The sequence below is a fragment of the Phasianus colchicus genome, chromosome 2, assembly GCF_987193195.1.
Source record: "Phasianus colchicus chromosome 2, bPhaCol1.hap1.1, whole genome shotgun sequence".
Lineage (NCBI taxonomy): Eukaryota > Metazoa > Chordata > Aves > Galliformes > Phasianidae > Phasianus > Phasianus colchicus.
This window is the reverse complement of record NC_143437.1, coordinates 68,080,562-68,105,719: the sequence shown is the minus strand read 5'-3', so window position 1 is coordinate 68,105,719 and position 25,158 is coordinate 68,080,562. Positions and strand designations below refer to the sequence as shown.

Below are 25,158 nucleotides of genomic sequence, written 5' to 3'. Positions count from 1 at the left end.
TGCCTGTGGTGGGCCCCTCGGAGGCAGCCTCTGGGCACTGCTCTCATCACTTCTCCTCTCTGAGCAGCGTTAACTGTCCAGACCTGCGATGCTATTATTATTAATTGCATTTTTCCTAATCGGAAGGCCAAAGGCGGGCTGGCAGCTTCTGAGGGAGCCCCTGCAGAGCTCCAGGCATCTCAACCCCCCTTCAGCCCTCTGAGAGTCCCCTCAGACTCCCGCCAGGAGCTGCATCCCCACGGCGGGGCTAAAGCGAAAGCGAAGCGCAGCCCGAAACCCTCCGGGGGCGGCGGCAGCCATGTGACAGCCGGGAAGCGGCCCGACCGCGCGGGCCGGCGGGGCGCCGGGGGCTGCGCACCCCGCTGCGGGCAGGGCAGGGCTGGGCTGGGCAGGGCGGGCGGCTCCCCCCGTCCCTCCCCTCCGCTCCCCGCGTCCCCCCCGGGCCGAGCCTGGCGTCCCGCAGCGCTGCCCCCGGCGGAGGGGACCGCCTCTCGCTGCCGCTCATTGGGGTGGTCGTCTCTCGTATTGCGCGGTTCTTATTTTCATCCCCAGCCGCTCCTGTCACTGCCGTCGCCGTTCCTCCCGCGCGTCCCGGCCCCGCCGCCCCTTTGTGCCCGGCGCGATGAGGCGGCCGCGGGCAGCGGCAGGTAAGCGGGGCGGGTGGCAGAGCTGGCGACCCTCGCGGCCCCCGCCCCAGCGCAATCCCGCTCCCACCCCGCCTCCTTCGCAGCCTCCGCTGCTCGCTCCCTCCTTCGTCACGCGGGGCTGTACGCAACAACGTGTTTATCACCGCCGCCCGGAGGGATCCCCCCCGGGCCCTTCCCAGGCCGCCCCTTTTCGATATTAAACCTGCCTCCCGCCGCGCACCTCCCCTCCCTCCGTCTTCTCCTCCCCCCCCGAACAATTTGTGCCTACTTTGATTTGTCCCCGCTTTCTCCCCCCCCCTTTTTTTGGTTTCCAAGGGACTCCTCTCCAACCTGTCTGTAGGTATGTTTGTGTAACCAGACACTGAGAGTAGCTGTCTGCCGGGAGCCCCCCGAGCTTAGTTTGCATTCAATAGAGGTGTTTGTTTTGCAGGTTTAAACCTCCAGACGGGTTGAAGAACGCGCCCGAAAGGAACCACTTGGCAGATTTGGTTTCCTCCCTTGAAGCCCCACTGGACGTGGAGCAGGTGGGGGTCGCGGGGTGCCGGGCTGCGGGGCGGAGGGGCAGGGGATGGGCAGCGCCAGGCGTCCGCTCCCGTTTGTTAAAAATAAATCCGACAGAAATTGGCACATTCCGTCGTTTTAGAGAAGTGGATTCTCTCTCCAGGATTAACGTAAAAGCAAAAAAAAAAGCAAAAAAAAAAAAATAGTCGATGTTTGAAGAACTGCTCTTGCTCAACCCGTAAATAAAGAGGAGATGTTGACAGTTTGTGAACGAGAACAACAACAAAAAAAAACCAACAAAAAACCACCAACATTTCGTTTCTTGAAGGACATCAATAATTGTGAGGGTGGGAGGGAGAGGAAGGAGTTTAACCATTAACCTTTATCTGGGATTGTAAAGAAGTTGAAACTCGCGTTTCTGAAGCTTCTTTTATGCATTTGCTTTTCTCTTCCTCCCCTGTGTTTCCCTTCCCTGGAGATGGTGAGAGGTAAATGAGGGCGGTGGTGCTGGCATTACAGGGCGAACAGGCGGTGTTGGGGCGAGCAGTGGGGGATGAGCGCCGTGGGAAGGTGGTCTGTGGTGCAGGGGAGGGTTGGGGGGGGGCACAGCAGCGGGGCCGGCTGCAGGCTGTGCGCTTACATTTGGGGTTTTGCTTTTGTGCCTCCAGATCCTTCGCTTGCAGACGCCCGAGGACGGTTTGCAGAAGGTAAGAGCCTTTCCCCAACACTTCCATCCTCGGGGCCACCTGAGCGTTTGGCCGTACGGATGAGGCCCATCATATCATGTCTGTCCCCATGTCTCTGAACAGTGGTGAGGGGCAGCGTGGGGCCCCTGTGGGCACACTGAGGGCACAGGGAACGCAGCTCTGCACGCAGATAGTGCTGGAGCTGAGGGATTGCTCCCTTCTGAAAATGGGACACCCTTCCGAGGGAAGGACACCCTTTGTTTTATGAGTCGGGATGTGTAAATTTAGGAAAAGCGGAGATGAAGAGTGCAGTGAAAAAGTTAATGCTATGACTGCTTGTTCCATGTGAAAGTAATCTGCCTAATGTAATTGGTTGTTTCCAGCAAATCCGATAGTACTAATTTCATTGTGAACCGGAAAGAAATATCCTTGTGCTTTCTTAATTTTCAGCTTTCCAAAATGTGTTGTGCGCTACTTTGCATGGTTCTCGCCTGGAATAAAAGGACTCTCACTGCTTCTGAAAATAAACCGTGCCCAGGCAGGGAAGCTCTCCTCGCTGCGGGCTGAGTGAAGTGAAAGCAGGAGTTTGCTGAGGGGAGGGGGTGGAGGGAGATACAGGATCATAACATTGGGCAGAGCAAGTGCTTGGGGGGCTCTCTTTGTTTCCTTGTGAGCACTGCAGTTATAAGCTAAATACTCTGATCCAAAAGACGCAATGTTAGGTACTTTCAAATGGCAATTGTAACAATCGTAAAAGGCTTTTCCATTTCTTCGTTAAGAACAGCGTCTTGTCTGTCATTATTTTGTTATTCTTTTCATTAGCAATCGGAAATACACAGACTGAGTAATACTGCTTGTTCTCGTGAGTTACGGTGGAACTCAGCAGCATGCTCAGTCCTGAGGAGTTCCTCTATTGCCTCTCCCCCCCCCCCCCAAAAAAAAAAAAAACTGAATCCCTGCCAGCAACAAGTGTGCTGATACAGTGAGCTGCAGGACTTGGGCACGACGCCAACTCAAGCAATTTAAATGACATGGTTAATAGTGCCTCCACTGTCCTTATCACACAGTAGTTGTCTTTAATAAAGTCAGTGAACTTCCAAGTGATAATCATGAATGACAAATTAACTCAAGCCCTAACCCTCCTGTTCAAATGAATTCTGTTTTGCTCTGACTGATATAACTACTGATTTCAGTTGGACCACAACAATTTGCAAAACATATATCTCCTCTAAATATGTGATTTCTTTCAGGCAAATAAGAGCCAGTTAGTTTGTACGAAAATATTTCTGCAGTATTCCCATGGCTTCTCTTTCTGGCAGTGTCACTTTATTAAGTGTTTCAGTAGTAATAAGTTTACGTGGGGCACTGCATCCTTCAAAGGAATATTTATCAAACACTTCAAATGAGGAGGTAATTTTACATAAAATTGATAAGTCAGTATAATATGTCTAAGAAGTTAAAACACTATAATTCCTGTAAAGTATTATTTATGGAAGTGAAAATGATTGCTCCATCAATTTCGGTTTGAAATGAGTAACCTTTAAATAGCAAGCAGTTCATAGAATTTCAGAAGTATCCACACTTAGAAGCAGCAGCATGCTGTTTCACCGTGGGAGTTTTGAAGTTTTTTCAAGTACCTCTAATGCTCATAGCAACTTTTTCCATTGTAGAATTAAAAGATTACGATGTAATGTGAAACTACAGAGGAGGCAGGGTAGTACAATTGACAGTTTAACTGCAAATTGCCTATATGATTACGTAGATTATGATTTTTGTTTTTTGAGAGATCTCATCTTGGTGATTTCCAAACCTGCTAAATCTTGCCAAAAGCCATAGGAGCACTCATGTTCTCAGCAGCTGTTAAGAACTTGCTAAGGCACTTAACAGTAAATGTTTCATGTCTTGTGCCTATGATTGAAATACAGTGCTGTGTGCTTAACTGTTAAGTTTGGAATACTGTTCCTAATAGCCAGGACTGTATTTTTGAAAATTACTATAATGAATGCAGATTATATCTTGTCACAAATTTGGTTTCTTGTTCCCTTTTTTTTTTTTTAAACAAAATTAATTTATTATAAACTAGTGAAAACTAACTTGACTACTTATGTCTTAAAAGTAGCGATAATTAAATAATAAAAATTGTCAGTTACTTTCCAAAAAGCCTTGTACAAATGGAGCAGTCAGACAAGTTTGTGGGTTTTTTGTTTGTTTGTTTTTTAACTTTAAGGGTGGCCAAACGTATTGTAGCCACAACAGAAGTTATTTGAGTGCTGGCTTTTGTAAAAGTGAAATGCCCAACCTGAGATAGTGCTGAAGTGGTAGCATGAAACTTCTATGGCCTTGAGAATAGGGCAAAGAAGGAAATCTGCCTCTGTGTACAATTCATTGTATATTAGGTATGTCCATTTCAGTCTTTTGCAGTGTGCAACTGTTCTATTTGTAAAAATTAAACATTTGTGGGTTCCAAGTAACACTTAGAAAAATAGCTGGTGATAAGAATAGTTCTAGAAACAATTGCTGATAGCTGATAGGTTACTCCTTCTTTTTGGATGCTCTGAGATTATGTGGCTTTTCCGATAAGCAGGACGTGACTCTGAAAGCGATCGTCATTGTTACACTTTGTAATTTATGAGCTTTCTCCCCCCAGCCCTCCTCAAACCTGATAGCTCTTTCAGTTTCACAGTTGGCCTCATGTTCCACTTTTCTTTTTCCTTTGAAGGCTGGGCGGAAGGCTTGTCAGTATGTGCAGCCACACTGCTCAGTGCAGGGATGGGTGGCTAAGCTTGAAACCATATGGGTGTCGCTATTCAACAATTGTTGCTGCTGTTCCTGATTCCTCTTTCTTATTAAAACCGATGTTTGGGATCTCCTTATTGGCGTTGTATCACATTAGAAACCACATGCTTAACATCACGTACTTACATAATGACATTTTGAAAGATAAGGCCTTTAGACTTGCTCCTTTTGGGGGAAAACTGAATGCGGTTAGCCTACAGAGAAAAATGCTCAGGTTCAGAAATGTTGCCAAGATGCCAAGGTGCATCCTGACCAAATGAGTGCAGGGCCTTTTCTCTCTAACATACATCTTTCTGTTTTATCCTCCCTTGTTTGTCACGTTCACTACTTAAGACCTGAAATCACTAACATGCACAGTGAGCACAGTCTTACTGAGGAACACTACTGGAATGTTGGAGTAGCTGGAACAATTTTCAGTAAAGCAGTGACTGGCCACTGTGTTTTAAGCTCCTCAGGGCAGGGAATTGTCTACAGTGTATTTTCTGTAAAGGGCCTGGCATGCCTGTATGTGCCAAAAGATGATAAATAATAACAACCAGTAGTTGATAATTTATGTAGGCATTTATTTTTTTATTACGGAATTTGCCTATAGGGTGCTTTCTAGCAAAAAGAAAAACGCCCGACTGGCTTCCAGCTGGGCCAAGATGTGCCCTGACAGTGGGAGCAGCTTTCAGTTGAAACAGAGCACACATTTAATCAACGGTATCTTCTCTGAAGATGTCGGTCCAAAGCAAGGGCTGGCGTGAATCAGTCTAACTCCACTGAGATCTGTAGAGCCACGGCTGACTTGCACCAGATGATGTGAGTGTCCTTTTTGGCTTTAGCAGTTTTCCTTTAATCTTCTTGCCACTTAAACTTTTACTATGATCTGCCCACATTCCAGAAGCATGGAATGAAGATGGGATAACGTTTCCCTTACTTTCCTCCTCCTTTAAGCCTTTCGTGCATTCCTATTGCACAATGGTGTATGCTTTCTGAATTATATGTACTCTAATTCCATCTTCAAGCCTGTGAAAATAGCTGTTCCCCTCAAAGTCACACCTGAAAATGAGTGTCGTTATTTTCCTGTCTTGTCTAGCTTGCCAGATGTAGGTATATTATAAATAGTTTCCTGACTGAACTGTTTTTATGGTTAAAGATTCCTAAATTCTGTTGTTAGGAACTCTCTCATTAGAAATCTGTGTGAAGTGAAGAAGTTCAGAAACATTGCCCCCCACATCTATTTCCCAGAATCGTTTTATTGTGCCTGCCAAGTGTCTTAATGTTTTAGTTACTGAACTGCATCATCCATATGTAGTAATTGAAAATGCTAAGTGTGTGCATCTTGTGTGGTGAAAAGACTCGAGCAATAGTTAGGCAGTGAAGAAGAGAAATAAATTATTTTCCTTTCTCTTCCAAGCCACTTATAAACATTTTTCAAAGCAGTGTTAGTAAACTTATTCTTGTTAGACGTTGGAAAACTGTCTCAGAGTAGGGAGGCACTCATTTTCCAAAGTTCAAGTTAAATCTTCTTTCCTATTGAAATATAATGCATTTTTTAGAATTTCAGCACAACTGCTTTTGACAAAACTTGTTTTCTTAAGCAATGAAGTGAAGTAACCAGCTTTGGTAGATAGTTGCCCCAAATTAGAAAGATAGGATACTTGGGTGAGTGTGTGTGTTCAGACTTGGAAGCAAATGAGAAATCATGAATCCTACCCATGCTCCCCAAGCAGCTCTGAGAGGAATGTGATTAACTGCATAATCATACACTTTTGCTGAAACTTCTTCTCACCTTATGCTCATTTTTTTTCCTGAGGTTTATAAACTAATAATATCTTCAGTGAAAAAAAAAAAAAAGCAATAAGCTGAAAATATTGTGCCCAGATGCTGCACTAAAGAGGGCTGCACAGAAATGTCTGTATAGCCTGATAAAGAGTGATTTCTTCAAGTGGAAATGAGCATACTCCACTTCCTTTGAACAATCTGGAAAGTGACTTTCCTCTTTCCAATTTGCCAGTTCTTCCAGAGCTATAAAGGACTGTAGTAAGTAAAGCTTTCACCAAAATTTTACTAAAGCAGGACAGATATGTAATTACAACATCTCAAGTGATTCAATAGAGATATGTAGAAAAAAAACAATATTATGTGCAATTAATTTGATTCTTACATGCGCTCAGATCTAGATTTCATTTGTTGTTAGGAAAAGCTTTGATTGGAAATTGTGCTGCAAAAGGACAAGATGCCAAAATTAATGCACTTTTGCCTTTGATTTTATTTTCTATTGGTGATACGATCTTTGCTGAAAGTGAAAACATTATAACTAAATTTTAAACTTGACTGTAAGGCTGCATGGCCACTTTCAGAAATGTGTTGTCTTCAGTATACTTCTAACTAGTGAGAGAAGAGATGTTTTCAGCCTTTTTTGTACCTATGGTTTTATTTGTTGGAAACACTTTGCATGTCTTAAATTAGTCCTGATAGGACATCACCTCCAATTGAGTTAAGAGCATTAATACCAGCTGAAAATCAAATACTGACTGGAGATTCCAGTCCTACTCAGATAATATTCAATGAAGACAGATTTCATAGCACGTTATTATAAGGAAAAGTTCTAGATTTTTATCGAAGGATTTCCTAAAAATACAAATGTATAAGATGTTTTCATAGGAAAGAAAAGTCCTGTTATTTACTGTTATAAATGTTTTTCTTATATTTCTGTGGTATTTACAAATTTCAGGCAGTGAGGAAGAATCAAAATGCCATACTGCTGCACTGTAGATTTTTGGGCCAAGTGGTGTTTTTGGGGTTGCAGACACTGCTCTGGAATTTAATTCATAGAGAGATACATAAAACAATTTCTCTGTTCAGCTCTTGAAGATTTTACCGACTGCAGTTAATGAAATAGACAATGATTTTGTTAAATATTTTCATTTAAAGTATTCTGAAAATTAAAAAATATATATATTTCAGAAACGTGCAAAACACAAGAAGTAGATGTTGGAAAGAGATTTTGGGAAAGTAAAATAAGAAAATAAATTAATATGTAGAGTTAAGTAAAACTGGAATCTAGAAATGATTGCTTCTGTTTGTGATTGCTTTGTCCATAAAGAGAAAAAAACTCTTGACAGGTTTTTGGTTTTATAAATGTTGCAACTGCATTTGAAAAGCAGCAGAAGAAGTAATATATTGTAGATTGCTTTTAGCTGTAGCTAGGATTTCTTAAGGCTGGATCTCAGGATTTTAAGTTAACTGGAGGTCACTCCCTACCATCGTGCACAAAAACTGCACGATGCCTACTCATGGAAGGTTTTTGTTTTGAAATCAAACTTTTTTTTTTTCCTATAAAAACCATAAATAATTCAAGTAATACACTGTGTTCGCTGCTGTCAGTAACAGAACTCCGTAATTTTGTCAGATGGGGATTTTATCCTTCCACCCTTGCTCTGCAGACACGCTTGCGCAAGTTCAGCGTCCAGTTCTCTGAATCTGACTGCGGTGTGGGGGGAACACATGGGCTGTGCAGGCTGAAAGTTTGCGTGGGAATGCTTGCAAGATCAGAGTCTTGTACTATAAGTCGGCCTGTGTGATTTCAAAATGAAAGTGTATTCAAAGCCTCAGAAATAACCACCCTGACTTTAAATGTGCGTTTGTGGAATCCTGAACTCTTCTAGTTGTTTTTCTGTGACTTTGTATGCCGAGTTATGTATAATAGAACCTACCAATTAAATAATAATTGGGAAAAAAAGAGAGAGAAAAATATGTCTGACCAAAGGAATTGTTAGAAACGACACCGTTTGATAAGATCATCTACTGAAAATAAGGGGGGAAATGAGATCTGACTGAGGTAAAACCAGGTAAATAGCTTTCAGCTCAGCTTTTGTTATTCAAGAAGAAAAAGAAACAATAGGTGCTGTTTAGAGTCAGGAGCTGCCCTTCTAACCTCTGCTGCTCTTAAAATGCCTGAAGGTTATTGCATGGTTCACGGTGGCTTTTATGCTTGCAGTTCAACTTTTAATTTTCTAACAAAAGGGGATGTAGCAGCAGCCTACTGATAAACACTGTGCAGAACAATCGGAGAGAAAAATGGACTGCTGGATTCCTCACGCTTTTTCCCTCCTTTCCAGTTACAGAAGTATGTTGGCATGCCTTTAACGGCAAAAAGCAGTGCCTCTGATGTTAAGGTGTCAAAACTGGAGACTGCTTTTTTAAAAAAAAGTACAAACTGAAACGGGATGCATTTTTGCATTAAATAGCCCCAGCCAAGTGAACAATTTCGTTGCACACTGTTGTGGGGAGCGGTTTGAACATCCACAGGGGCTGCATCTATTTCCACAAGATTTCTAGTTCTTGCTGTGCTGGCAAAACTGAGTCAAGCTTGCCTTAAACCCAGCTTCCAGCATCAGAGCTCCAGCTGCCTGGCTCAGACGCACATTGGCTCAAGCTGAGCAGGAGAAGCACCCTTTCTCTGCAAGTTGGTGCTCAGCATAAGTAACACAGAAGAGCTTCAGGCTGCACGCTGTTCCCCTCCTTACATGCACTGTTTGAATTTGTCGGTGCAGTGATTGCTGGTGTCCAGAATACCCGGCTTGCTAGGATGCTTGTGTGATCTGAGGAGAGAAGGGGTCAGCTTCTTAAGGTATTGTTTTGCAGCACAGCTGAAGGTAGTGGAATGTAACAGTTTTAGGAATGTACACCTGTGGGTATATTATAAGAGAGTATCTGTTTGTGTGTTTTCACCACCGACATTCAGATCAAAGTTCCTGTAGTAAGAAAAAGGGAAAGGGGCCACATGTCTCACCAACTCTGACCTGTTGTCTTGCTTGTTGTTTGCAAATTTCACTAGATAACCAGTCTCCAGCCAGCTTACACAAAGTGAGTTATTTTCAAGGGTTCACTTCATGCATGTGGGTATTCAGTTCAAAAAAGCAGCAGATTTGGATCTCCTAAGTGATTAAAAGAGGAAACACTGTCCACAGGTGTTGCTTCTTAAATATTAAATCTGATGCCCAACCTTGCCATGGACAAAGCTGAAATACTGCTGCAAGTACCTAAAAAAAGTTGTCCTGTGTGGTGATGATTGTTACTGCTGGATGACTGATGCCAGAACGGCTGACAAGTAAGCTGAGAAACATCTTCAACCCTTTATAGACACATACCAGCTTAAGCATCTTCGACACTTTACAAATATATGCTGGCTAAAAAAAAAAAAAAGCTGAGAAGGAGCCTGCTCTTGCCTTCTAGAGGAAATGTATCCCAAATGGAGGAAGATCCCCCAGGCCCTGGAAGTTGTTTAATTAATCATCACTTTCAGTCTGCTCATTAAATAGGTTTTCTTTTCTTGCATGGGCAGATGAAAAAGATGATTACACCTGAGAGAAATAATGACACCTGTCAAATCCTCCTGTATTGTTAAGCACTAAAAATATATATATTTTAGTTTTAGATGGGCAGAACAAGCAGAACCATGCTTGCTTTTTATATAGGTTGTGCTGTTACATATTTGCACTGTAATAATGTGTGCTATTACATCTGGCAGCAATTCTCATCCTCTGTAACTGAACTTGCTTACATCAGAAATACTAGTGCTTTTATTTATTAAGGTAGAGAGAGACTTTTACAGTCAGTGTTTTGCTCACTGCTGTGACATTCGTGAATTTATTTCTCTCTAACAAAGTTATCTCACATTAGAGTCAAAACTGCTCTCATTGCACTTGAGTAGCTTTCTGCCTCTGTTGCATTCACATTTTGGTTGTGATGGACATCTTGGCAGCTTATGATGTAATTTATCTTGTTGCTTCAGCGCTGGGGCCCTGTCAGCAACAGGGAATGTCAGGAAGAATTTTCCATTGGCTCAGCTAAGCCAGGAGCAGCATTGGGAGGGTTTTACATGAGGATCAGAGCATGGGCACGGCCCTGGGGAAGTTACATGTAGGTCTGGCTCTGAGGCATATTTAGTAAGAAGCGAGGAGGCAGAGGTGTGGGGTAACCGTGGTCATGTAGAGCTTAGCTTGCTGTCCATGTTCAATGTGTGGAGGACCTCTTGCAATTTTTTTCTCAGCATGTTGTGGAAAGCTCTTAGCACTTTGATAATACACATTTTTCCCTCTGGGCTCTGCAGCTCCAGTTTGCACTAGATGAATTCCTGAGGCACATTGTTTGCTTAGTGTGTTCAGGCCTGAGAAATCAGCATTTTACCAGTGGATAGGGACTGTTGTTCAAGCAGTTGTTTTTTTTTTTTTAAAGGACTCTTTCAGAGATAGCGAGTCAGATAAAGTTCCAATTTTGCTTTATACTGATTTATTCCATAGAAAATCAACAAGCTGTGTATAATTTGCAAATGTTTGCTTTGGTTGCACAGTTGTCACAGCGTGTTCTGCTAGTCCAAGGGTGGGGAAAATATGCAGTAAGGCCTGTGACACCATTTCACACAACCCTCGGCCACATGGTTTTGTTTTACGTTTGAGTTCTGCTGGCAGGCACTAAAAGCGGTGTTAATTCGTGGCCTGCTAATTTAGCTCGGATGGTCTGTTCAGCTATCTGCACAAAAAGGGTTACTGGCCTTGCCTTTGCCTGTGGCAGCCATGCTACTGCCATCATAAGGCCTACAGCCATTGGCGTTGCCTTCAGTCACAGTTTTCCTTGTTCTGAAAGCAGCGGCATGGTCACTTGTCAGCTTGTGGTTGTTGGCCTCCCCACGCCCCCTCCACACTGCTCAGCCTTTTAGAGGTCCATCTAGTCCATCCTTGGTAATCTGAACAAAGTGGCATTGCTGTAAGAGGTGCTGCTCCAAGATGGCTGAAGCTCTTACTTTCTTTTCACTTCAGCCTTCTCCTGGCATAGCTCACACCCAGCAGAACAAGCCACAGAAAATCAAGTACCTAATGCAGGGTTATCTCTCTGATAGGGGATGGACTGGGGATTGGCTGTGCTCTGCTGCCAGCAGCAAAGATGGGGTGGGAGCAGAAGGCCTAGAAAAGGAGTGGTAGTGCTTCCATAGCACCAATGTCATTTAGATACCTTGAAAGCATTGTAAACGTGCAGCTTAGCTAATCCTAACAAGAACACTTTCCTAGCACCACTGTTCCTACACAAATTTCTAGGAAGGAAAGCTTTTTAATTGTTATAGCACGTGTGTGCACACAAGGAAACGAGAAAAGCAAAGGGCCTTTGATACTTTTCTGTTAAAGGGCCTGAGAAAGGTGTGTGTATGGGCGGGGGGGTTGTTTGCGTTAAATCTTACTAAAAGCCTTGCGGTGGTCAGTGGCTGAGAGCTGCTCTGTGTTGTCATATTATTTTTCTTTCTGTTTGGATATTAAATATCAGCAGAACAGTTTCTAAACTAGGTAAGTGTACCACTTTAACTTCTGTTTTGACAAACCCAAGAAACAAGGGTCCAATCTGTCCATCTTCATGCCTCTGTAATTGCAGTTTTCTACGAAAGACTTGGCAATACCACAGCAGGCATTTTTGGCTGAGGCAAGGAGTCTATTTGCAGTATTTACGTAAATTTTTTTTTTCTGGAGGAAATGCCAGTCACTGTACTTCATACTTAAGGTGATCAGCCAGTGGGAGAAAATGAGTTGCAGTTTAGCTTGCTAAAAAAGATAAAATACTTTCTGCCTAGGTTTTTGCCTTTCAAATATCAGAATACTTTATCTTCTGTTTTGGTGTTTTATTTTTTTTTCCCCCAAGAAAGCCTACAGACCTAAAGCAGGAGCTGTCTCAGTCTGAGATTACATTAGATTTGTTTTCTTATTTTGATCATGAGCTCAAGTTTAAAATAAACAGAAACAAAGTATGAGAGTATGACATGCATAAAGTTTAACTAACAAACAAAGATTAGTAAAATACCTTGTACGATGTTAAAAACCATCAAAAATATGAGTTATTCAGAGAGTTCAAGGAGAAGAGATTTTAAAAAAGAACAGAGAAACGGGGGTTTCTAGTACAAAAATAAACACGGCAAAAAACCATAATGCCTCCTTTCCTCAGAATAAAGTCAAGATGGGTTTGTTTAAGTTTCATCCTCGCAGTCTTTTTGTTGTGTTCCGGTGATTCATGGGATAAAGTGATTTTTATGTCTTTTTCACTTAAATATAAGTGGGATTTCTCCCACATAAACAAAGTAACACACACTCAAAGAATCTTTCTGCCTCATTTAAACACCCCACCTTATCAAAACTCAATTTCCATGAGTGATGGATCCTGGCTCTTGATGGGAGAATGAAGTATTCAATTACCTTATTTTCATGTGCTAATGAAGCAGAATGTGGCTTTAGGGGGTTTCTTTTCAGCAAGGTAACCTGTTTGGTTATGCACATGCAGCCTTCTTATGTTTCCTTCCATGTCTCTGTCTACACTCAAGCGGTGGTCTTAATGGGTGACAGTGGCTAATCTGTCTGCTTGACAACAAGCCGTGGCCTTCTTCAGCTCAGCAGGAACAGTGCTGGCCTGTAATTAGTGGAGCCATCAAACCAACTGTTTGGCTCAAAATGACTTCTTTTGGCACCTCTAGCAACAGCTTTATATGTTGAACATCTGACCAGTTCTTTATCTCACTCTGCATCAGGGAGTGCTGATGCAAGGCTCTCTAAACTCCAAAACTCTCAACCTGAGTGGCAAGTTTGTGCTCCCGTAAATCTAAAAGTCTGTCCTCAAATTGGGAAATGCAAAGTTTAAATATTTGCTATCACTTGTTAAGCTCTGTTTCAGAACACAGGTGTATGTGTGGCTGCGTCAGGTAGTAAAAGCAAGTTTTTTTATATGATTATCACAGTGCTCCTCATCTGAGAGAGGCCTGGATTGAGCTCGGGTACACAGAGCTGGTGTTCAGTGCTGATACTCCCGTCCTCTTGCATCCCCAGCATCACCTCTGTGAGAGGAAGGGTTAAACTGGTGGGTCTGTCCATCCTTCTGAAGCTTTGACTTTATTGCTTAGCTGAAACACTAGATAAATGTTTAGTACACCAGAGCTCTTCAGTACTTTATGTGATAGCCACTTAGCTGCAGTTGTGTGTCCTTTTAGCACTGTATAATGAAAATTAACACTTTGTGGGGGTTTTCCTAGTAACTGTGCTGGGAACAACTGTCAGCTTCACCACAATGGATGATGGAGGGAAATAACCACACAGAGTTACTCACTGCCAGTTATGAAGTTGGGGAATTGGAAAAAGGCAACAAATTTCCCTTTTTCCTTCCCCAAACAGATGAAATAAAGAAGCATTGCAAAGTACTTTGAAACAAATATCCAAGCTATGATTCTTCTTTTTTCATGGTGACTTCTAAGGAAAGTGAGGGCTGACCTAATTAGCCGAGGTAGATGTGAAAAATGGTCATGTTCAGTTTTCCTGTAAAGCACTGACATGGGCAACAACAGACTTGGTAATATGAGTTACACTTTTTTGCCCAACGATTCATAAAGAATGTTCCTAAGAATTACTTATTCAGCTACATAACAAATTCCAGCTTTTGCTGACCTGTGGTAACTGGTAAGTAAAGGGAGGAAGTGCATCAGACACTGAGTAGTAAGCAGAAGTTTTTGTGAGGTGCAGCATGTTGCTGAGTATCTTGGGTTCTCCTGTAGGAAAAAACGGGGAAAAAGAAATCCGTGAAAACAAAAACTGAGATCTTTGGATGCACTTCTGATATAACCTTTCCCAGTGGTAATAAAGTACCTGTATCTGTGAAGTCTTATTATGAATTAAAGCAGGTGAAAACAGAGGAGAGCAGTAATAATAGTTCTTAGCTGTCAACCAGGAAGAGACTTCTATTTAAGGAGAGCTTTAAAAAGTTATTAGGAGTGGAGTTTGTTAAGGCATGATGAGAGTAAGAGGCAACTGTGTTCAGTGAAGTTACCTGGCTCAAGGTTTTAAGTTAGGCCTGGTAAAGCTGCTAGGGAGTGAGTACTCAATAAGCACAGAGGAAAATTAGGTAACACCAGGACACAAATTATTGCTGAAGTAAATCACAAAACTGCACTTGATTAATACAGTGACATTGCTGGATTACAGATACAGGGCTGATACAGTGTTCTGCTGTAGCCATTCAGTATGGCTTTTGTGCAAACACCCCAGCCGCCAGCCTGGCTCCCAGGAAATTCACCTCCTGGAAAGGAAATTCCCAACACGCTTCCCCTCCCTCCAGCCTTCCTCCCCTTGCGGGGGGGATTTCCATGCTCTCTGTTAGTTATCTCTGCCTGTCCTATCTCCAGAGTGATCAGAGTGGAAATAAGGCGCAGTTAGAGCTCTCTCCAATGTTGGTGATCTTTGGCAACCATCCTGGCATAGCGTGATCCAAAGGAAGTCGGAGCAGCTCTTTTATCCTCTGAATTTGGGAAAATTGTCCAGTGTTCTGCAGCTAGAGTTGGGTAAAAAGAGATTTTTGTGACACATACTTTGTTTGTGAGTATGTGCTGTTCTGGAAACCAAAATGATTAACTCGTTTGGTTATGTATTATTTTGTTGTTCTGTTTAGGAGTTGAGAAGTTTTTAGTTGAAACTTTTTTTACACTTTTAAATTTTGTTAATCATTCTCAAAGCACAGCATCTCAGAGTCCCTTTCAAAATAAAACATGCATTTAAAAAACAAAACAAAACAAAAACAAAAACAAACCCTCACATTTTGTTTGGGAACTCTTGATGAGACATGTTCTGTTTTGCATTGCTTAACATTATTCATTCGTTCCAAAACAACACATTTTCACTGCACAGAAAAAAGCCCTCCTGCCTTTTCAAACTGCTTTTGAAACAGTTCTTCTCCCTCCCTTGTCTGTGTCCTTTGCTTGGATCTCTGTATCTTGGAGATGCAGTCTGGTATCTCTGTGTAGCCTGAAGCTACTGAGGCTAACTTTCCAGAGTTTTGAGAAAATGAAAGGAGCAATGTAGCAGAATGTCTCCTGACTCACAAAAGTAAACCGTTGCTGTATTGCTGCACTCTTTACTGTGGTCAGCTTGGCATGAGCAGATGCTTAATGTCCACTAAAGAATTAATAATAAACTGCGTGTCTATTTTATAAAAGTGTTTTTCTTCCCTGAAATAAAAAGAAGCTTGTTATTTCTTCAGTTATGTGTGCTTTTAGCTTAATTTCCAGGTGTTTCTTAATTCAGAACATCTAACTGAAATTGCTCATTTTGACCCCATGTCCATTTTGTTTTCTGATCCCCAAACACCACCACTTTGCTCCGCCATTTATTTTGGCAGTGTTGCAAAGGTGATCATTTCCACAAGCATGCATGCTGAACAGTTTGTTAACTGTGCTTTTTGATAAAATTTCTCTCAGAAGAACTAGGTTTTTTTCAGCACTTTCCATTTTAGAAGCATGATGATAGGAAAGAGGGAAAATATTTTATGGTGGTGTAGAAAATAATTTTTATACTATTTTATATTGAGAAGGAATGCTGAGTTAATTTTACAGTGACATGTGTCTTGTGGACTGTGATACAGCTTTGCATACTTACGCATAATTCCATCACATTAATTTTGTGTGTGAGCAGTTTTCTTACCGCATCTCATTGAACTATAGAGGGAACTGTGAAAGTTGTCTGATTGTACAATGTGGCTTTTGTATATAGTAGGTACAAACAGTGTAAGCACTGATTTTGGAGTTCTGAATGGCAGTAGTCAGTGCCTAACAGTTTGTAAGAGGTTTGTGCATATTATTACTTTGGAGATGCATAGACAAGAATTCTCCTTGAAACAAAAACAGAAAGACAGATCTCTCTCTCAAATGAAATGAGTATGAACCTGAGATTAGCATTTAGATCATGCAGTTTCTTGCCTATCAATAACCTTTTGCAGACGTACAGAGCCATTTAATTATTTTGTGGCAGTACAGGCAGACATACATCTCAGGAAACCAAAAGCATTTACGGTTAAAAATCCATACTGCTGTTTTAAGTTCAGCCTGCAAACCTTCGTGCATAAATAGCCTTAAAGCTACCTTCAAGGCTGCTGGACGTTGGATTTTGCTTCAGATTCTCAGTAATCTTCAGGAGCAGAGCAAGTAAGGCTTCTATAGTAGCCTGTTCTTAAAGCAACCAGAATATGGTAAATGTCAGAAATCCACATCAGAAATAAGAGGTTGCACGCTCTTTACCAAGCACAGATGAAGAAAACGAGCTCTTTGATGTGGCTGTAGTGTAGTATCAACTTTGTCTCTAGCAAGACTTCTGCACTGTGAACTTGATTTGTGTAAAAAAGGCTGCTGTGCTACTTGGACGTGCTGATACGGGCTTATCCTCCCAGTCGTCTGCTTCTCCCCCTGCCTTCTGCACCTCTTCTGTCATCTCTCTTTTGGCTGTTTTGAGCCTCAGACAGCCAGTCTTCATCCCAACCTAGCCACCTAAAAGCCCTAGATAATCCCATTTCGGTGCATAAACCAGAGCAGCTAGAACCATGATAAACAATTGTGCAGCAGCTGCTGGTTGCAGGCATATGCTGGTTGGAGATGGGTGGGGGGACCTCAGATGGGCTTCAGGTGGCCAACAGTGCCTCCATGTCTCACTCTGGTTCCCAGTGTGGTGTATATGGCAGGTTCTGCGCCTACAGCAATTCCTACTGTTGCTGAATATATAGCTCTTCTCAATATTAGCATTATCACCCCACTGCTACTGCAACCCACTTCTGTGCCTGGGCCAGGATCTCCGTGCAGTGCACCAGAGAGTGTCTGTTCCATGCTTTCCTCCTGCACCATCCTCCTTTGCCCAGACACGTCATTGTACAGGAGCTAATTTCAGGGTGTGATGTGGTAGCTTGAAACAGCACAGTGCCCCTCTTTTAGTCATAATTATTTACAGTTTGATTCATGTATGTAGAGATATGAATATTTTATATCTTCAAATACTGCCTTTTTTAGACAGTGGACATAGTATGAAAATGATAGATGAAAGATGAAACAGCGATGAAACTTAAATAAAAATATCTTTTTTGGTTCAGTTCTCTATCATCTTCATATTATTTGTTTATGCCCCATCTCTATCTCTGCCCTTCTGCTGCACTCTTTTCATGCTGCCACTGTCTTTTAAGTAGCTTTATGTTTTGGACTAAAAGCAGCTAGGTATTGTACTCAGTAAGAAATGTCCTTCCAGTCACATTGATGTAATTATGCTGTTTCATGGGTCATTGGTCCTTGTACTTCATCCTTGAAACAGCACTGGCTGGTTTGAGGAACGATTCCCAGCTCCTGAAGACGTGCCAGCTCCTGAAGACATGAGTTAGGGCAGTCACTCAGGCATGTGCATGAGAGGGTTTCACTTCCTTCAGCATTCAGGCTGCCTGTAAAGATGGCAGCGAATGCAATTTAGCACTTAGTGAGGGACACAATCTGTTTGACTTCTGTGAACCAGTGGGGTCCCACCTATCCTCTCAGCGGAACAGCCATCACCATAAGAATGGTCGGTGGTCTGCTATGCTGCTAGCATAGCTGCTTGAGTGAAACACATACATTTGGTGATTCCTGGACAAGAGGAGGCTCTGGCTTCAGGGTGCCTGTTGTGCTGTCCACATGGGCAGAAGGACAGGTAGAATGGAGACAGGTCAGGCAACCTGCTTGTGGCCTGTCACATGTTCCAGCTTCAGGAATATCAACTCTTTGAAAGGTAGATAACAGCAGGACAAGGGGAAATGGTTTTAAGTTGAGGGAGGGAACAATTAGGTTGGATGTCAGGGGGAAATTCTTCACAGAAAGAGTGGTGAGGTGCTGGAACAGGCTGCCCAGAGAGGTTGTGGATGCCCTGTCCCTGGAGGTGTTCAAGGCCAGATTAGATGGGGCCCTGGGCAGCCTAGTCTAGCATTAAATGGGGAGGTTGGTGGCCCTGCATGTGGCAGGGGTTGGAGCTTCATTATCCTTGAGGTCCCTTCCAACCCTGGCCATTCTGTGAATAGCTTTTTGTTTTCCAAAGCATATTACAGAGTATTTACCAGGCCATACAAAGTATGTGATGTGGAATTATTATACATGATTGCATCTGCAGCTGCCAACATGCAAAAAAAAAAAAAAAAAAAAAAGTGATTTTTGTGAAGCTTGTGGTGGTATCTTTAGATGGAAGGGAGTTGTTTTGGGTTATGATGCTGTGATGTTTACATGAAGTTTGACCAAAGCTGGTGTAGCACACTGGAGCTGAGGGCCTGTGGCTGAAAATTCACCTGCCTGCTACCTTTCAGTGTTCCTTTGAGGTGAAAGCTTAAGCTCCAGGTGCTCCCAGAACCCAGACCCTCTTTGCTGCTGTGTTGTGTGTAGGGTGACAGAGGCTGCGGATGGGTACAGCTACCAAAACAGGACAGGTGGGATTATGGGAAAGGCAGACCTTGATTTATGTCCCCTGGTCTCCTCCTCAGCCTGCGCATCAGGTCTTGGGTGTCACTTGTCAGCCAAGCAGTTGTGGTTTTTTCCAAGCATTCCTTAGGGAGCAGCACATGGTATAAGATGACAGAAACTGTATGATTTCTTCTTTCTCTTTTTTCTAACAGATGATTGCAAAGAAGATATTGTTTTGGTTGGCAGTCAAAGGAGATTCATGGCTTCTGGCAAATCATTCCACCCTGCAGCCTTTTACTTTCGGTTGTGTGGCTTAATACCTTTGTATGTTAGAACAGTAGCTGTATCACACGTTCACTCTGTGGATCAGTTTGCTGTCCAGGCACTTCAGGCTACAGCTTTCATGAGGGTTTGTTCCTCCACACATTGCCTGCTTGCATTGGGAATCTCTCTTCTGTGCATCAGAAATGTGGGCTGCCTCCTGCTCTGTGAGAACAAAAGAGGGCCCAGCAAGTGGCTCATGGCTGCTAGCTGGGAAACAGCCGTGACCTTGTTTGTTTTGAGCTAGTTTTCGGATGAAGAAAGCATCGACATTTCTTTCCCCTCCTTTTAGATTGATGGGTGGAAGCAGTCCTTGGGATTTGGCTATTTTCAAAACAAAATATTTGACCTGAAAGGTAATATTTATAGCAGGCAGCTAATAGAAAACACTCTTGCCCTCTCTCTGTCTCTGATTCTTATGCGTATGTGTGTGCATGCTGCTGGTTCCCTTTTGGGTCTGACCTCTCCTGTGCACGCCATAGCTTCGTTGCCTTCACCTCCTGAGGTCCCCTTCTCCAGAGACATGAATCACTGGAGGCGGCCAGGGTTGGTATGCGGGAAGCAGGGTGCAGGAAGTTCACGGCAGTCCTGTGCCATGCTGACCCTGTGCAAATGTCCCCTCCTGCTGGGGTGATGGATGGCGCAGTGGCTCCGCGTCAGTCACTTCTGAACCTTGAAGGTCATCCGGGAGAACTTATTCTCTCTTCAGAAAAAGCCCCTGAAGGGATGTTGATTTAGTGACATCTAGCAAGGACTGACCCTGTCAGTCAGTGTAATAATGTTGTAGCAGGGAATGATGTTAGTGTCAGGTCACTGGGTCTTGGGCGAGAGGAAGCGATGGCTGGGCTCCACAGAACCGCTCCTCCTGGGTGGCTGATGGGATCTGGCAGGTGGGATGGGATTGTTTTGGATGAGGTATCTAGCTGATGAGCAGTTGCACTCCTGGCTCTACCGTGGCAGCAAGCACTATGTGTTTTAAGTGAGCACAGGGTGAGGCCTTTTCCTTTCCTTCTAAACAGGCACTCTCACTTTTTTTTCCTTGGGGAGAAAAATGTTGTGCCAGGAAGGCAGTAAGAGCTCCAGGGAGCTCAGAAATGCCACGTAAATAGAAGTGGTGCCTGCAGTTTTTTAAAGTTCCGGTTTGTATGAACAGACCATCAGGGGGATGGAGCAGCCACGTTCCTGACTTCCCTTCCCCATCTCCCACAGCACAGATAGAGTCAGAAAACAGCCCCTGCCTGAGATGCAGTGCCTATAGGCCTGCCACAGAGGCTCTCGCAGTTCTTTACTCTGACGATTGCTGCCAGCATAGCTAGACGTGAAAGCATGTAATATTTTTATCCAGCCCAAATTGGTGCTAAGCCAAACAACAGTGACTTAGTGACCAACTTAAAGCTGGAGACCTAACACAAAATTCAGCATTCTGCAAACATCGCGAAGTTCCAGTTTTCAGACCAGTTATTATGGGTTCACAAATAGAGATCATACTCCAAAAAAGTTGGAATTTGAGTGAACTGAAGCTTGAGTATTTATTAAAGCTGTATTTAGACTGGGCTGTGATGAGACTGGATTGCAGAGCTACAGGCTGTGATCAACACTCAGCAGGAGGTTATTTAGATTAAATACCAACTGTCTTGGAATGGTGGGAAAAGTTTCAGACAGAAGTTTTATTTACTGTTTTTTTTGTACAAAGTTGTGGGCTTATAGTAATATTTCAGGAATTTTGTTTTACAGATAGTTTTTCTCCTTGAAGAAATGTCCTTTATGCTCTGCAGTGTTCTTGAATTCAGCTCCTCCCTTATATATCTGCTGATGAAAACAGTTCATATCCAATTTGCTCCCTTGCTTTATCTCCTTACTGTGAGACTGTAATCATCCTTTTGTTTTCTTTCAGTCTTTTTTTTTTTTTTTTTTTTTTTTTGCCAAGAGGGAAACAAGACAAACAAGACAGAGAACTTTTATTTTAAAAAGAAAAAAAAAAAATCTGTGGTTTGTTCTTCTTGAAGTTTTTCTCTATTCTGTCTTTCCTTTTCCATTTTTCATGTTGACCTTCCTTCTCACCTTTCCTTTTCCTGTGTCTTGTCTTACGGGTGGGCTTGCTCCTCCCTCCTCATCTACTCTTTTATTTTCAAAAGTAAGAATGGTGACTGATTGTTTTTTCCCCTCATTGTTTATCTGCTTGTCCACACCTGTTTCTTTCACTCTGATTTCCTTCAAGTTTTAGCATGCATTTTCTCTCACTCTGCCTTTTGCTCTTCATTTCTCCTCTGTGATTATGCCCTGTCCTGCAGCTCTTCCTCTCCCCCGTTCTGAGCTGCCAGCTCAGGTTTGCCTGGCCCTCCCCTGCTCCAGCAGTAATCTTTGCAGTCATGGTTCTGCTGACATCCCCATGCCTTCCCATTTCTGCCAGCACACTGGCATTCAGTTTAAACACTAGTGTTATTTGCATCATTTTATTTTGGGGTCAGCCTTTTCAATAACTACTGCGTGTAGGAAGCACCATAATGACTGTGTTGTAGAGCTAGGCTCGAACTGCATAAAATAGGGTCCACTGACTTACTTTCAGAATGAGTGAAAAGTGTATAAAAATCACAGAGAGGAAAAATGATACTCATGCAGTTAATGTCCCTATAAACAGAATGAGTGATTCCGTAAACAAATGTGGCAAGCATCTCCCTAAAATGAAAAAAAAAGAAAAAAAGAATGTTTCCTGTAATACTACTTTGTGTTTATATGGGGTCTCTAGTCTATTTCTGGCTCCATAATGTGAGCAGTGCAAAATACTGGAAATTATAGCTAGACTACTAAAAGTCTCCAGCCCTTCTTACTTAGTCGAGTAAGTGAGGTTTCCTGTTTCTTGTTGTCTGGCTACCATGGTGGAGGTATTCTGCACAATCGCTAATTATATCTAAAAGTTGTTTGTTTTGTTTTTTTAAGTCGCTCGCAATTGCTGCAAAGATTTCCAGAAAACAGCTCTAGTAATTGTTTTATATCTTTTGCCCCCATTACTTTGTGTGGCATTGTGGAAGTTCCAGGTGAGACCGTGACTACCAAAATCTAGCTATGCTGTCCCTGTCACACAGCACTGTGACATAAATCACCGTCACAAAGAGTTTCGGTTTTGCTGGGCTAAATTTATGCAACTGCTCTCAAAAAGCCATAGGGAAAGGCACGAGCACATGAAAAACAGCTGAATGCTGGAACAAAACAAAGTGTCTCAGTGGTCAGTGCATGGCAGATGGGCAGGAGACTTTATCTGTAGAACAGAGGCTGATGAGTGACCAGTGGTACTGCTCGGCATAAACTGCTCAAGCAACCTGAGTTCTGGTGAGAACCCTGCATGTCCCTCTGAGAGCTGTGCAGTACAGGCTTGTGGCATCTTGTTAAAAAAGAAAGTGACACAGATTTTGTACAATACATATACTTTTCAGTAATGATTTCAGCAAAGTTCAACCCTATAAAAATTGTAAAAATTGTTACAATGAAAACCTTTGATCAGCATCTACTTGGGCTCAAACTGAAACTATCTTGTTTGATTTTCCCCTGTCGGAATGAAACCAAATACTCATTAAATCACTGTAACAGCATTTAACATCCTCCTGTCTTTTAAGTAGTCTAAAGAAGTTTTTGTTTCCAGCAAAATAATTTCACCAAAGTCACATTTATCATCTGAACTTTGCTAAGTAGGTTAATCAAATCGTAATTTAATATCTGAACCACAAACACAGTGTCAATTGTGCAGAGCTCTTTCATTACACTTTCAGGCCTTACATCCTTGCTATTCCTTTTCCATCCTGCTGACTTAAAAATACTGTAATGCTTTTTAAGCTAAGGGCTTTTTAGCTTTTAGTCAGAAACCATAAATGAACTACCTCAAGTTAATTAACACACTTTTAAGCAGCATCTCCTTCAGTCCCTTGCTGGCTGTTTCTTACTGCACCTATCTCATATGAGATTTTGGGGAGGAGGATCCCATATAAACGCAGTTTCATCTCCATATTCTGACAATGACAAAACTGGCAATACATTTCCCGTACGGTTTTAAAAATGCCAACATCATTGAAGGAGAAAAAAAAATTAAAGAAAGTAGCTGCACGAGTCCTCAGTTCTCTGTTCTAATGCTAATACTCTTAATATTGTAGGTTAAAATGTGAGAAAGTAGAAAAGGCAGCAGTGAGCTTCTGGTGTTATCTTTCTTATGGGTTATCTTTTGCAGGATAGGGAGGGATCAACCCTTGGCTCGAGTTCATTGACAATGTGGCTTATGCTTCCCATGGTGCTCACTTGCAAGAATTGTACCTGATGTCGCCTAGGCACAAGCCTCCAATGGGGTGTACACCATGGCAGCTCTGTTTTTTGTACAGTCAGGTCCATATTTGGAGAACGTCCCAGTTAGTGTACTTCTGTGTGAAAATGTTTAAACAAGAAATTTTAAAGCAGTTTGAGATTTTGTGCCAAGGTCTATGATACTCTGTCAAAATCTCCTATGAGCTGGGCCACTTTAGGAAGTCTGCTCCTTCTGCTGTTGCAACATCTCTGTTTTGCAGAAAATTCAGCATAAAACTGTAATTAATAGGGTTATTAAAGCAGACAAACAGCCTCTCTAAATTCTAGCACAAGTTCCTGTTGCTGAGTTGCTTATTCATCAGCAATTATAATTATATATATATATACACATACACAATATCGCTTTCTATTCTGCTAATCTAAAGAGAAACATTCTTGCTCTTCATGTAAACAAGGGAACTGTAGTGACCTTCCTATTTTGGATTTCATCAGTACGTCACGCAGTTTATTTTCCAAAATCTAATAAAAAGGATGGGAAAAATTCTTTGAAACTCATTAAGATGAACCCTAACATATATGATTTAAAATGTGGTTTCTTTGCTTCTACCAACTGTTCGCATGCTATGCTATACTACTGGTTTAATATCTCTTACATCAAGAAGTGGTGAATAACAAAGCTGCAGCTCTCGCCAGAGTAGGGGTGACTCTCCAAGCAGAGATTTCTACCAGCACAAAGAGAATTCCTGAGAAAGCTTAAAGCTGCTATTTCTTGTGGTAGCCTCTCAGTCTAAATAACGACTGTGCAGCTTGAACCTAGAGTTCCCAAACTGCTGCCCCGTAGTGATTCCCAGGAGGATATTTCACATCTCAGCTGAAAACAAAACTCCAAAGTTTTGTTTGCCGTGGCTTTCTGCAATATGTGTCTGTGTCCTCTCTTAAAATTTTGGTCCTGGGTTCTGACTCTGAGCAAATGGCAAAATCACACTTAGAAAAATTCAGGTTTTAACTTGGTTTTGTATTAAGCCCTTGAATTTTATTATCAGTCATGAGATTTCAAAGCAAGATCATGGGTTGATACAAAGCTTTATGCCATCAACAATTTGACAACCTATTCCAGAAGGCAATTTACAGCTTAGCACTTGCAGCACAGTCAGGAAAGTTTTATGTGATCCTGTATTTGTTCTGAGCGCTTACTGTAGGTCTGAACAGCACAGCCTCCAACATAAGTGTCATAAAAGTAAGAAAATACACATTTCTCTGTCACTGTTAATTTTATATTGAGTTGTGATAGATTTATGAAAGGAGCTATGCATAAGAAGCACTATTTCTTTCTGTAATGAAATACTATGGAAAATGTGTCAAAAATGCTATGGGGTAACCACACTTTGATAAAAAAGGATGAGTTTAATGTATTAAATATATAAAGGTGGTTAGGTGATTTTTTTTTTTTTTATATATTACTAATATATTTAGATTACAGGGGTATATATGTAAGATACCAGTTCTCTAAACACGGACTGAGATTTCCCATGGCAGCAAAACTAAGTATGCCCATTTGCCAGATAGGCAATTTAGAGAGAGAACAGGATTTATAACCAAGTTTTTTGTTTGCTTTCTCCTTGTAAATGGTTTATTTTGGACTAATCTCAGGTTGGATGTGTGTGGAGGGCACCAAGCCATGTTC

General features: G+C 42.2%; 1 protein-coding gene across 3 annotated transcripts in view; it reads left to right on the top strand.

The window, feature by feature from the left end:
- Positions 1 to 361: 361 nt before the first annotated feature.
- Positions 362 to 25,158, top strand: part of PRDM1 (PR/SET domain 1) — a 98,595-nt gene continuing 73,798 nt past the window's right edge. Inside the window, exons 1-4 of one of the 3 annotated variants that reach the window (XM_090135929.1) lie at positions 531 to 647; positions 963 to 987; positions 1,078 to 1,171; positions 1,817 to 1,855. In XM_090135929.1, the coding sequence (XP_089992055.1) occupies positions 623 to 647; positions 963 to 987; positions 1,078 to 1,171; positions 1,817 to 1,855 (183 nt within the window). In that variant the 5' untranslated portion in view covers positions 531 to 622. Of the gene's footprint in view, positions 648 to 962; positions 988 to 1,077; positions 1,172 to 1,816; positions 1,856 to 25,158 lie in introns of those variants that run through there. The other 2 variants (XM_090135930.1, XM_090135931.1) reach the window with 2 other exon arrangements.